This window comes from Bufo bufo, chromosome 4, assembly GCF_905171765.1.
Source record: "Bufo bufo chromosome 4, aBufBuf1.1, whole genome shotgun sequence".
Lineage (NCBI taxonomy): Eukaryota > Metazoa > Chordata > Amphibia > Anura > Bufonidae > Bufo > Bufo bufo.
The window spans coordinates 175,397,343-175,411,408 of record NC_053392.1 but is presented as its reverse complement, the minus strand read 5'-3'; the positions used below and the strand labels follow the sequence as shown (position 1 = coordinate 175,411,408).

The window sequence follows — 14,066 nt, the reverse complement described above, 5'->3', positions numbered from 1 at the left end:
ATGATAAGGATGATTGCTGCAGCAGTTCACAAGCAGTAGATCTTTTGTTTATAGAAGTTCACCACAAGTCCCAGCAAGGCCCAAACGTAACAAAATAAGCACAAAGCCCTCTCTGCAGAACGCTGTTACAGACTGGAATGGCAGCATGCAGAGAGGGCTTTGCTATTCTGCATAGCATACCAGCCAATCACTGCACATAGAGGGGATGCCAAATAGTGATGTCCCCTTGTAACCTTGGAGGCGATTAGTGCTGTTCTGTACAGCACCAATCATCCCGATCTGAGCCCTACAGCCCCCTCGATGGCTTTTACACTGAGGAAGCTGCGATTGACCAGTCAACATTGACCAGCTAATCACCGCAATTAGGGCTGCAGGGAGGAGGTACAACACCCCCCCCCCCCCCCCCCGCCCTTAGCAAAGATAACTGGCTGTTGGGTACAGAAGCCATCTTAGCCACAACCACTATACAATGTATGGTGCTGTGCTTTGTATGCTGTAAGGAGGCCGCAGTGCTCAGTCCTTTTAAACTTTTGATAAGCAGGGGTACTGGGAGTCATATCTTCACTGATGTGATACTGATGACCTTTCCTGAAGATCGGTCATCAGTATTGTACTCTAAGAAAACCCCTTTAAGGGGGACTTATCATATGGGAAGCGAAATACTGTAGACAGGGAAATGTTTCACAATAAAAACAAGCAGAAGGAAATTTGCACCAAACACAGACCGACTATTCCACTCATTTCTATCCTTGGTTGCAATCTATCATGCACTTCATGTCAAGAACATGTGCAGAAAGTTGGCAGAAAATGATTGCAAATTCTCTCCATAAAATCCTTGCTTGAACTACTCACAATATTTGTGAAAATATCATGTCTTTATGTAATGTGAAAATTATTAGATTATATCATATTTATTACACATTAAGGGACTTTCCAATTTTTTTTCAAAAAACAGACCCAAGAGCATGGGAAGTATAAAATAAAGGAAAACCCCCTTACTAACCTTTCATATGTCCTGCCACTCCAGTTCCATGCTCCGGTCCTGGCAGAGATCTTATGTCCATCAAACATGTGACCAGTGCTGCAAATCACTATTTTACACAACCCCCTGCCCTGGGCTAAGTATTTAAGAATCTCAGAAAACATTGTTAATAGGGGGTTGTTATAGGGGTTGTCTAGACACTTAAATTTAATAAACAAAATGGTCTGAATGTTTTAAAATAATGAAAGAATTCATACTCGACGATCTCCTTGCCACTCCCATTCCAACACTTTTGGGTCCCCCACCAGTGTACCTCCTGGTCCCTGCCAACTTGTGCACATGAAAGCTCAGGCTATCACTGGCTGTAGTGGGTCACCCATTTTATTTTATTAAAGCATTTGGAGATTTTTTATTTATTTTTGCCAAAGTTGATCTGTGATTTGGAACCAAATCTAACCCTATGATAAGCAGGGGCGGAATGGGAAATTAAATTGGCCCCGGAGAGAAAAAATGTAAAAAGCCCCAATGTTGAATGTTGTTGGAGGGTCCAAATTGACTGGAGGCGGGGCCAGCAATACCTTAGTGCTGCACAAAATACCGCCCCAACAGAACCAAATACCACAGTGCAGCACAATATACTGCGAGGATGGAGATACAGTTGAATTCAGGAGGAGACCTGCGGCCACAAATCAGATGCATAAGTACCTGATGCTCCTAGCATCAGATTGTTATGTACCCAGCCAGCAGTCACAAGGTGGTCTAGAGCGGACCTCTTGTCATCGGCCCACTGGGAAGAGTCCCTGTAGGATCGGTCATCAATATCAGATCGGCAAGGACACCCCTGCTGTGCCAGTGCAGCCTTCTCTTCATTGTTCACCTGCTCACCGTCGCAACAGCAGTAAGTGTATAGGAACAAGCTGTTCCACTGAAGTGAATGGGACAACTTTGCGGTTGCGACGGCAAGCAGGTGAACAATGAAGAAAAGGCTGCACTGGAGGCCTTCTCTTCATACAGCTGATCGGTGGGGGTGCCAGGTGTATAGGTCATCAATAAAAGTAACTTGGACAACCCCTTTAAGGAGAGCCATAGAACAGCTGTAGGCTTCAGGCTTATAATTAAATGTAGCAAATGATCTGGAGGAACAATTATGAAAAACGTTTCCATTATCGTCTTCTAGTTGTGGGGCATTTGCTCTAAATTGTACGTAACAAGGATAAAACCTTAATTGTTTCTGGCCCCTGAGCACTTCCCATGTTATTAGATATCATTAAAAGATTATCTATAGCAAGTGTCGGAAGACCTCCTTTCTCCTTGTTTTAAACCAGAAATGCCATGAATGCAGGTTCTACTTTCTTTACATATAAAGTTAATTCTAGTTACAGGCTCTCTTCCATGCCATTGTTGTTTGAATACAGGAAATCTCCTTTTTAGCGGATGTTTGTAACTTCCTTGTATGTTTTGGTCACAGACAATAGCTCATCCATACTGTAAGGTTGTTAAAGTCTTCTGTATCTCAGTGCATGAAAAACTTGTTGACTTTGGTGCCAACAAAACCACATAGTTAAATGAAGTGAAAGATTCAATTAATGCATTTTGGAGTCTTAATGGGGTTGAAGAGGGATGAGCTGAAATCACATATACAGCCAACATAAAAGAGTCGCACAGTTTTTTTGATAAAAAAAATAAAGCTTTTTTTTCTCCTAAACTTAAAAATCCCTGTGATAAAGTATAGATGATTACGGTACTTACCTGACAGATCCTGTGCCGGCAGGGCTCTGTTTTCCCAGCCGCAACATATGAACACTGCAGCACTTGAGTGCACCACTGAGGCCGATCATTGGTTACAGCAGACACATGTAGTCGGCATGCTGTCGCAGCTGCAGCTGGGAAAACACAGTCCTGCCGGGTGAACCGAAGCAGCAGCGCAGAATCTGATAATTAACTAATCAACTATTCAATAAGTGGGACTGGCTCTGAAAGTAATAATATTAAAGATGTAAGAAGTATATACCAATATAAAATGATACCCTTGCTAATACATTTACAATACAATATTGATTTGTATCCTTTTTTGCTGTTTGGGCATACACCTGACTTGGCACTGGTAATAATAGTATTTTTCATTAACCGTATTTCATTCCAAGTAATCAGCTATTGTTTATTATAGGTCAATCCCCTGAGTTCTCCATTTTCCTCCTGAAACTAGACAACCCCTTTAATGATCCTCAATTTTTTCTTTTTTAAATATATTTAGACTGAACCTGATAACCGTGGCATGAAGAGATAATACTACAGAATCTTATGTAAACATAAGTAAATTACCTTTTCTTCTTCGTAATAATGAGCACGTCATTGAACAGGAAGAAGTAGACTTGTTGTTTTGTTGTCCTCTTGGAGAAAATGCCAGTGTCCTCTACGAAGGATGCAAGTTCCCCCCTCTTCAATAACCACCGAGAAGATGACACTAAAGGGAAAGGCTGCAGAGGACACAACATATGATATCAATACAGGGCTATTAATAATAAAAACCCATTCATAGTATTACCTTCATAGATAAATTATATACAATATAAATACAGTAAAGGTAGACATCAATAATAGAAAATTATATCATTTTGTTGTGAAAACAGAAAGAAAAACCCCAAAAGAAACTATGAATGAATATCTGACAACTGCCCGGTTTAAATACTTACCACATTTATCAGTGTTTGCAACCACAACAAGGGGTTAACGACTACAAAGAGTGTAGTAATGGGTCTGTTGGTCCTTGACCAAACCATGGGACTGGTGAATGCATGATCAAATGTCTTAAGTCTGTGCCAAGATGCTGAAGGGCACAGTGCCAACACTGGTAACTCCTTTCCTAAATGAAAGTACTCTGTTTCCCGCGAAGAGTCAACAAAACAGGACAGTTCAGATGGAAATAACAAGATAGCAGTCAGTTTTAACTCATCCATAGCCAATGGTCCTTACTGAAGCAATGGCGTATTGCTGTGATGTAATACAGCAGCACTGAGGCTTTCTTGTTAAAGGGCACCAGACAGCAGATTTGTACCTATAAAACTGGCTGACCTGTTACATGTGCGCTGGGCAGCTGAAGGCATCTGTGTTGGTCCCATGTTCATATGTGTCCGCATTGCTGAGAAAAATTACTTTAATATATGCAAATGAGCCTCTAGGAGCAACGGGGGTGTTGCCATTACTCCTAGAGGATCTGTTCTCTCTGCCGAACCCTCTCCACTGATTGACAGGGCCGGGAAGTGTAAAAATGACCACAAAAAGGACCACACCTCCAAAAAAAACGAAACCCCCCGAAAACAGAAATCTAACTTCCAAACAAGAACTCAGTAATGAGTAGCTCCGCCGTTATTGTTTATCACTTCAAAAATTTGTTTCGGCATGCTTGATGCAAGAGTTTCCATGAGGTGAGTGGGAACATTTCTCCAAGTGGTGAAGACGGCCGCACGAAGGCCATCTACTGTCTGGAACTGTTGTCCATTTTTGTAAACTTCTCTTGCCATCCATCCCCAAAGGTTCTCAATTGGATGTAGATCAGGGGAACACGCAGGATGGGCCAAAATAGTGATGTTATTCTCCTGGAAGAAGTCCCTTGTCCTGCGGGCATTGTGTACTGTAGCGTTGTCCTGTTGAAAAACCCAGTCGTTACCACACAGACGAGGGCCCTCAGTCATGAGGAATGCTCTCTGCAACATCTGGACATAGCCAGCGGCCGTTTTACGCCCCTGCACTTCCTGAAGCTCCATTGTTCCACTGAAGGAAAAAGCACCCCAGACCATTATGGCGCCCCTTCCACTGTGGCGCGTAGAAAACATCTCAGGTGGGATCTGCTTGTCATGCCAGTAACGTTGGAAACCATCAGGACCATCAAGGTTAAATTTTTTCTCATCAGAGAATAAAACTTTCTTCCACCTGTGAATGTCCCATGTTTGGTGCTCTCTTGCAAAGTCCAAACGAGCAGTTCTGTGGCGTTCAAGGAGACGAGGTCTTTGAAGACGTTTTTTGTTTTTGAAGCCCTTCAGTCTCAGATGCCGTCTGATGGTTATGGGGCTGCAGTCAGCACCAGTAAGGGCCTTAATTTGGGTCGAGGATCGTCCAGTGTCTTGACGGACAGCCAATTGGATCCTCCGGCTCAGTGCTGATGACATTTTTTTGGGTCTTCCACTTGACTTTTTTGTTCCATAACCCTCAGGATCATTTAAGAAATTCCAGTCTTACTGCGTCCCACCTCAGCAGCGATGGCGCGCTGTGAGAGACCCTGCTTATGCAGTTCAACAACCCGACCACGTTCAAAAAGGGAGAGTTTTTTTGCCTTTGTTATCACAATGTGTGACTACCTGACAGAAAAGGACAATGAATCCACATCTTTGCACAGATTTGGCCTTTTAAAGGCATGTGGTCCTAAAATTTGGATCAGCTGAAAAACAGCCTGTTTCAGTTTACCGTATTTTTCGCCCCATAAGACGCACCAAATGGGGGGAAAATGCCCCTGCGTCTTATGGGGCGAATGCTGAAATTTTTTACATCGCAGGCTGCGATGTATGAGCGAGCGGGGAGGGACTGGGAGGTGGAGCTGGGGGCCGGCAATTGCGGCCCCGCCGCTCCAGTGCTGCACTATACAAATATAAAATGTCTCATTCAATTAAAAGTGATTAAACATGCCCCCCCACTTTTAATATTACCGTACACCCTAACAGCTTCTGTAGAATGCAGGCAGGCAGGGCGGGCGGCAGCGTAACTCCCTGATGTCACGTGCCTGTGCCGCCTACTTTATGAATGAAGCAAGCGGCACAGGCAGAGAGTGACGGGCTGGCCGCCCGGCCTGCCTGCCTGCATTGCACGGCAATATTAGGAGTGAGGGGGCATGTTTAATCATTTTTAATTGAATGAGACATTTTATATTTGTATACTGCAGAACTGGAGCGGTGGGGGGGAAATCTGTGTATGACAGTTTTATGGGGGACATCTGTGGATGGCACTGTTAAGGGGTGGGGTGTCTGTGGATGGCACTGTTAAGGGGTGGGGGGTCTGTGGATGGCACATATATAACAGTGCCACCCACAGATCCCCCATAACAGTGCCACCCACAGATTTCCTATAACAGTTTCAGCCACAGATCCCCCCTGTAACAGTGTCAGCCACAGATCCCCCCTGTAACAGTGTCAGCCACAGATCCCCCTGTAACAGTGTCAGCCACAGATCCCCCTATAACAGTGTCAGCCACAGATCCCCCCTGTAACAGTGTCAGCCACAGATTCCCCCATAACAGTGTCCGTCACAGATCCCCCCCTAACAGTGCGTCATCCACAGATCCCCTCTAACAGTGCGTCATCCACAGATCCCCCCATAACAGTGCGTCATCCACAGATCCCCCCATAACAGTGCGTCATCCACAGATCCCCCCATAACAGTGCGTCATCCACAGATCCCCCCATAACAGTGCGTCATCCACAGATCCCCCATAACAGTGCCATCCCCAGATCCCCCCATAACAGTGTCCTTCACAGATCCCCCATAATAGTGCCATCCACAGGTCCCTAGTAATAGTGCCATCCACAGACCACCATTAGTGCCAAACCCTCCAAAAGCACACCTTTTTGTTAAAAAAAATTTCTTTCTTATTTTCCTCCCCAAAAACCTAGGTGCGTCTTATGGGCCGATGTGTCTTATAGGGGGCGAAAAATACAGTAATCGTTATTTTCAATTAATTGAATGCTCAAAAATGTTTTGTCTCACTCTCATTTCTTCTTGTTGCATGTTGAAGCTCTACTTGGAACCTTGTTAAGATCCAACAATGTAAAATATGATTTTTTTGCCATTTTTCAAGTGGTCTTAAACTTTTGATCAGGACTGTATCTATTGAATCTCTAAGGTTTCAGTTTCAGAGCATTACTACTAACAGTACTTGCCATCAATCTGTTTAAAAAAAAAGGTCCATAGGAAAATAGATACAGAGCAACTCCCCAGTGCAGTGTTTCCGAACCAGGGCCCTTGTGGCAGAGGCTCCTCAGAACACAAGACCTGTCACTTTTACAATAGGAAAGTCAAACGATAGTACTGTACAAGAAGAATAGAAGATTTACTTGCCCCTGCACCAAGGCTCATTGAGGAGGGAATCACATTAGGGGGTTCCCCAGGAGTGGAACTTTTTTTCAGGGGTTCCTGACATTCATGACAGTCAGTTTTCACTCTGGCCTGTGTTCACCATCTATTGTACATTTTCCAATGTGTGTCAAGACAAACGCAAAATTCTAATATTTTAGCTAAGACTTATGTGAAATCAGGATCATCAAGTTTACTTTAAAAAATTTTATTTTTTTTTCTACGAGCCATAAGGGTAGATTTTGGGCGCAACACCTGTTGTGCGCCCAAATATAAGGGCTCATGCACACGAACCCGTGCGCCCCGTGCCCATGCTGTGGACCGCTATGCACAGGCACCGGCTGTGTGCCCGCCGTTTGCGGATGTGGACCCATTCACTTAAATGGGTCCGCAATCAACAACATTCAGGCCGCATCACAAAAAAATAGAACATGTTCTATTTTTTTGCGGTGTGGAGGCACAGACTGAAATCCCACGAAGTGCTCAATAGTGCTTCCGTCGGCTTCCGCCCCGTATCTTGCGGATCTGTTCAAGTAAATGTGAGCCAGTATATTGCGGACCCGCTGTTTGCGGGGTGCACATGTTCGTGTGCATGAGCCCTAACCGTGTATGGGGGCAGCCAAATTAATAAGGTCGCAGTACGACTCACATATTTGCTGCAACCCTAAGATTGCAAAAAATCCAACATCGAATCACGCTATGACCCATTCATTTCTATGGCTGCCCTGCAACACTGCAATACCTGGGTGCATAACAAATGTCATGCCAAAAAAAAAAACGGGGTAGATATATATACACACACACAATATTCTGGGTAAGAAAAACAAGTATAATACTTGTATGTATATTCTAGCTTCTTGGCAGACTATACAAGGTCAGTACCATGTATACTATGCACGTCTTTAGTTTGCACATTTCACAGTAATAACGTGGGACAGATTTACTTTAATCCTGTCTAATATTCAGACAGCGTAAACTTAGATCAGTATAAAGATGTGCGTCATGTATTACAGCAGCTTATGCTGAATGATAAATTTGGTGCAACCCTTTTTTCTAACTGTACGTCACCTATCGACTGGCTCACTGTGCCAAAATTTCGTTGCATTTTTAGCCACTGCCATCCCCCTCAAACACACCCTTTTCATGTAAACCACCGCTCTTTAACAGGAGAGGTGCAAAAAGTGTTTAAAACACATAATAAATGTGATACAAAGGATATACAAAGTGGGCGATTTATGAGAATTGGTATAAAAGAAAACTGTCTTAGTTTCCAATAGCAACCAATCAGATTCCACTTTTATTTTTCAGAGCTCCTGGTTGCTATGGGAAACTAAGCCAGTTTTCTTTTACACCAGTTTTCACGAATCTTCCCCTATCATAGGGAGTACATTTATTTCTCCTTTTCTATATCCCCATTCCACAAACACTGCGCCTCATGCATAAAAAAGTATCACTATTGCCCACAGCAACCAATCAGACTCCTGCTTTCAATATTCTAGAGCTCATTTGTAATAGAAAGTGGTTATCTGATTGGTTGCTATGAACAACACATACTCTTCTGGGACAATACTTATGCACAGGGCCTACGTTCTGCAAGACTATTTTCAGTGGAAGCCAGTTATTCAGAACTGAAAAGTATTCAGGACTGCCATCAAGATTTGTTCATTGCTAGTCTGTACATAATGATGATATCTTAATATATGTAATTCCTAAAAACGTAATCAGCCTGGCTTTCTCATAAATGATTTATAATTACTTAGATCCCTCGGGGCCCGGCAAATTGTTTGCAAGACGTAAAGACGTAAACAATGGGATTAACGTCATGCTGCTCGGTACATCTGGCAACACCATAGAAAGATAGGAAGTAAGCAGAATAAGTGTGTGGCGGATCTTCCCCCAGGTGATACTCTGTCTGAGCTGTAATCGGGGAGAGGCCGCTACTATATGTAAGACAAGAATATTACATATGAACAGAGATTTCTGAAGACAACGCTAGACAAACCTTATACAACACTTCACATGGCCACAAAGCAGGTTTTGCTATATGAAGCTTTAGTTGTCTCCAACGTTTTTGAAGGAACAGCATAACATTTTTCTACATGTACATTCAAATTAAGATAAAGTAGTGGGGTTGGAGACGTGAAACCGACTAACATAGTAGATGTATCCTAATATAACGTCACATGACTTTTCTACTACTTTTATTGTGCTCTCTTGAGTATTAGTCAAAGGTGGGTCATCTGGAGATCAGCCTTCTTTTAAATTTTCCTAGGCCAGTGACGATCACGTGGCCTAGGCGCAGCTCAGCCCCATTCAAGTCAACGGGTCTTCTGGCAGACTTCTGGAGGTAAAGTGTTGCAAAATTTGTGTAAAAATGTTCTTACACTCTTGCTACTCCCCCCTTGAATTTCTTAGCCATGATCTTCCCTGAACCTCAGCTCCAGGAGTGCCCACATTAGTGCTCAGCTACATATGTGCCCCCATTAGAGTCTTAGCTAAAGGTGTTCCCTCATAAGTGCCACAGCAACAGGTGAGCCCCTATAAGTGACTAAGCCTGTGATGGCTAACCTCTGGAACTCCAGCTGTGGTAAAACTACAACTCCCAATATGTACACTTGCTTGGTTGTTTTCAGAACTCCACAGAAATGAATGAAGCGTGCTGGGAGTCGTAGTTTCACCAAAATTGGAGAGCCGGAGGTTAGCCATCTCTGGACTAAGCTATAGGTGTGCTCCCATAAGTGCTTTAGTTACAGCATGCTACATAGGTGTTTCAGCTACAGGTATGCCCCCATTACAGCCTCAGCTATAGGTGTGCCACCATAAGTGACTCACTACAGGTGTGCCCCCAAAAGTGCTTCAGCTATAGGTTTGCCCCCATAATATAATACATAAAGTCGGTCAGCTCACCTCAGCACAAGCACAGATTTTGCAAAGCCTCCTCATAGCAGTCTTTTTTTAATGAAAGCCAGGAATGATGCTAGCTACAGTGGGGCAAAAAAGTATTTAGTCAGCCACCAATTGTGCAAGTTCTCCCACTTAAAAAGATGAGAGAGGCCTGTAATTTTCATCATAGGTATACCTCAACTATGAGAGACATAATGAGGAAAAAAATCCAGAAAATCACATTGTCTGATTTTTAAAGAATTTATTTGCAAATTATTGTGGAAAACAAGTATTTGGTCAATAACAAAAGTTCATCCCCATACTTTGTTATATACCCTTTGTTGGCAATGACAGAGGTCAAGAGTTTTCTGTAAGTATTCCCAAGGTTTTCACACACTGTTGCTGGAATTTTGGCCAATTCCTCCATGCAGATCTCCTCTAGAGCAGTGATGTTTTGGGGCTGTCGCTGGGTAACACGGACTTTCAACTCCTTCCAAAGGTTTTCTATGGGGTTGAGATCTGGAGACTGGCTAGGCCACTCCAGGACCTTGAAATGCTTGCTACGAAGCCACTCCTTCGTTGCCTGGGCGGTGTGTTTGGGATCATTGTCATGCTGAAAGACCCAGCCACGTTTCATCTTCAATGGCCTTGCTGATGGAAGGAGGTTTTCACTCAAAATCTCACAATACATGGCCCCATTCATTCTTTGCTTTACAAGAATCAGTCGTCCTGGTCCCTTTGCAGAAAGCCCCAAAGCATGATGTTTCCACCCCCATGCTTCACAGTAGGTATGGTGTTCTTCGGATGCAACTCAGCATTCTTTCTCCTCCAAACACGATGAGTTGAGTTTTTACCAAAAAGTTCTACTTTGGTTTCATCTGACCATATGACATTCTCCCAATCCTCTTCTGGATCATCCAAATGCTCTCTAGCAAACTTCAGACGGGCCTGGACATGTACTGGCTTAAGCAGGGGGACACGTCTGGCACTGCAGGATCTGAGTCCCTGGCGGCATAGTGTGTTACTGATGGTAGCCTTTGTTACTTTTGTCCCAGCTCTCTGCAGGTCATTCACTAGGTCCCCCCATGTGGTTCTGAGATTTTTGCTCAATGTTCTTGTGATCATTTTGACCCCACGGGGTGAGATCTTGCGTGGAGCCCCAGATCGAGGGAGATTATCAGTGGTCTTGTATGTCTTCCATTTTCTAATAATTGCTCCCACAGTTGATTTCTTCACACCAAGCTGCTTGCCTATTGCAGATTCAGTCTTCCCAGCCTGGTGCAGGTCTACAATTTTGTTTCTGGTGTCCTTCGACAGCTCTTTGGTCTTGGCCATAGTGGAGTTTGGAGTGTGACTGTTTGAGGTTGTGGACAGGTGTTATTAATACTGATAACAAGTTCAAATAGGTGCCATTAATACAGGTAACGAGTGGAGGACAGAGGAGCCTCTTAAAGAAGAAATTACAGGTCTGTGAGAGCCAGAAATCTTGCTTGTTTGTAGGTGACCAAATACTTATTTTACCGAGGAATTTACCAATTAATTCATTAGAAATCCTACAATGTGATTTCCTGTATTCTTTCCCCCCATTATGTCTCTCATAGTTCAAGTGTACCTATGAGGAAAATTACAGGCCTCTCTAATCTTTTTAAGTGGGAGAACTTGCACAATTGGTGGCTGACTAAATACTTTTTTGCCCCACTGTATAATCAAAAAAGGACTGCCTCCATTAGTGTCTCAGCTACAGGTTATACTACCGTGTCTTGTAATCTGCAGGGTGATGAAGCTACAAGTCTAGTCTCCCATATCTACTATAATATACTGCTAGAAAACCAGCTAAATCAATTAGGTGCTTCCAGCAAATGAAGCGACAAAAGAAAAAAAACATGATAAAAAAAGGTTTCTGATAATTTAAGATCTTTAGTGGTTTATATAATGAAAAAAAAAAGAATAACTAGAAAACACTAACAATGGGGCCAAATGAAGAAGTGAAAACAAATAAAGTGATTGCAATGGAAAACGCAGATTAATTCTTCTCTGACACCTTTACATTCCTGTAATCCCCAAGAGCAAAGAAAGAGACGGATTTAGAAACTTTCCTTTAAAATATTTATACTGTGCTGGTATGTTGTAAACTGAGAAAATGCTTCATCATCCCCACTATAAGGGCTCATGCACACGAACGTATTTTCTTTCCGCTTCTGTTTTTTTGCGGACCGTATGCGGAACCAGTCACTTCAATGGGTCCGTAAAAACAACGGAAGGTACTCCGTGAGCATTCCGTTTCCGCACATCCTTTCCACAAAAAAGTAGTGCATGTCCTATTATTATCCACAAATCACGGTCTGAGGCCCCATTCAAGTCAATGGGTCCGCAAAAAATATCCGTATGTCATCCGTATTTTGCTGATCCATACTGTAGAAATGCTATGCCCAGCCCATATTGTTCATGTGTTTGGTGATTAAGGCTGCTTTCACACTGGCGTTTTGGTTTCCGTTTGTGAGATCCGTTTCAGGGCTCTCACAAGCGGTCCAAAACGGATCAGTTTTGCCCTAATGCATTCTGAATGGATAAGGATCTACTCAGAATGCATCAGTTTGCCTCCGTTCCGCCTCTATTTCGCTCTAGAGGCGGACACCAAAACGCTGCCTGCCACCTGAGAATGCGGAGGCAATCTGTCCTGACACACAATGTACGTCAAGGGGGACAGATCCGTTTTCACTGACACAATCTGGCACAATAGAAAACAGATCCGTCCCCTGTTGACTTTTAATGGTGTGCAAGACGGATCCGTCTTGGCTATGTTACAGATAATACAAACGGATCCGTTCTGAACGGATGCATGCGGTTGTACTATCTGAACGGAAGCGTTTGTGCAGATCCATGACGGATCCGCACCAAACGCGAGTGTGAAAGTAGCCTAATAACTTACTGTTTCAGTTTTCGATCCGCAAAAAACGGATCGCACACGGAAACCATATGGAAATGTTTTGTGGAATAACGGAACGGAAGAGGACTTAAATCAGAGAAAAAGAAACTCAGAAACGGAGCAATGGACCAGTGAAAAATGGACCGCAAAACAACAACGGTCGTGTGCATGAGCCCTAAGTCTGTAGGAGGAATGACGTCCAGGCTTCTTTATAAATATTTATCTTCTATTTAATAGACCCACATCGCACTGTTAGTTTACTGCTAAGCAATACAGTATGTAAAAATGTACATTAAAATATCTATCCCATCCCTTGAATTAACTATCAGATCAGTGGGTCTCACTCTTGGCACTCCCCACCCATCAGGTGTTTTCCAAAGCTGTGGCGCCAGAGCTACACAGCTCCATACACTGTCTAGTGGCCGTGTCTGGTTACTGCAGCGATGCTCCCGTTCATAGGTCATCAATATTAAACTCCTGGAAAACCTCATTAACTCACATGTATATTATTTACAAAGAATTAATATGGCCTAGTACCGTATGACTGTGTATGCTATACATACTGGCCCACAATGACCGCACCTAGATTATCGTGCCAATTGTCTCAATTTTCCACATCAAGGTTTAGAGAAATGAACTGCATTTCGCACCGCAAGGGGGCAGAGACTTACCAGAAAAGGGTGTGGCTTTGTGAGAAATAGGTGTGGCCTAAGATGCAACATCTAGCATCAAAACTGCGCCACAATTCTGGCATAAAATTCTCTCTCAAAATAGGCCAACCAATAGTTGGTAATAAATTAGCCAAAAGTGCCTTTCCCTGCACCAGATGTATCATCCAGCCTAAGCCCCTGTGATCAATCTGGTGCAGGTCCAGACAGCATCAATTTGCACCATCTACAGGATTAGTACATCTGCCCCACTGTATCTACATTACGCTGTTTTAGCTGTGTTACTAGTCATATTATAACCCTGATTTTGTTTGTTCTTGAAATCTTTAACAGTTTGCGGAAACAATCTGCAGTAATAATTCACTTCTCAGGACCCTGCAGAACCCTGTACCTACCCTTCGTGTTTATATTTCTGGGTACAGAGAAACTAAACCAGTTCCTCAGATGTACTAAGCGCTTGCCCTGGATAAAAGATCATGTGACACGT

General features: G+C 43.2%; 1 protein-coding gene across 2 annotated transcripts in view; it reads right to left on the bottom strand.

The window, feature by feature from the left end:
* The window catches only part of ARHGEF26 (Rho guanine nucleotide exchange factor 26), a 169,333-nt gene that overhangs the window by 54,006 nt on the left and 101,261 nt on the right, over nt 1-14,066 (bottom strand). For both annotated transcript variants that reach the window (XM_040428126.1, XM_040428127.1), the window contains exon 11: nt 3,305-3,459. In XM_040428126.1, coding sequence (XP_040284060.1) covers nt 3,305-3,459 — 155 coding nt within the window. The remainder of the gene's footprint in view (nt 1-3,304; nt 3,460-14,066) is intronic.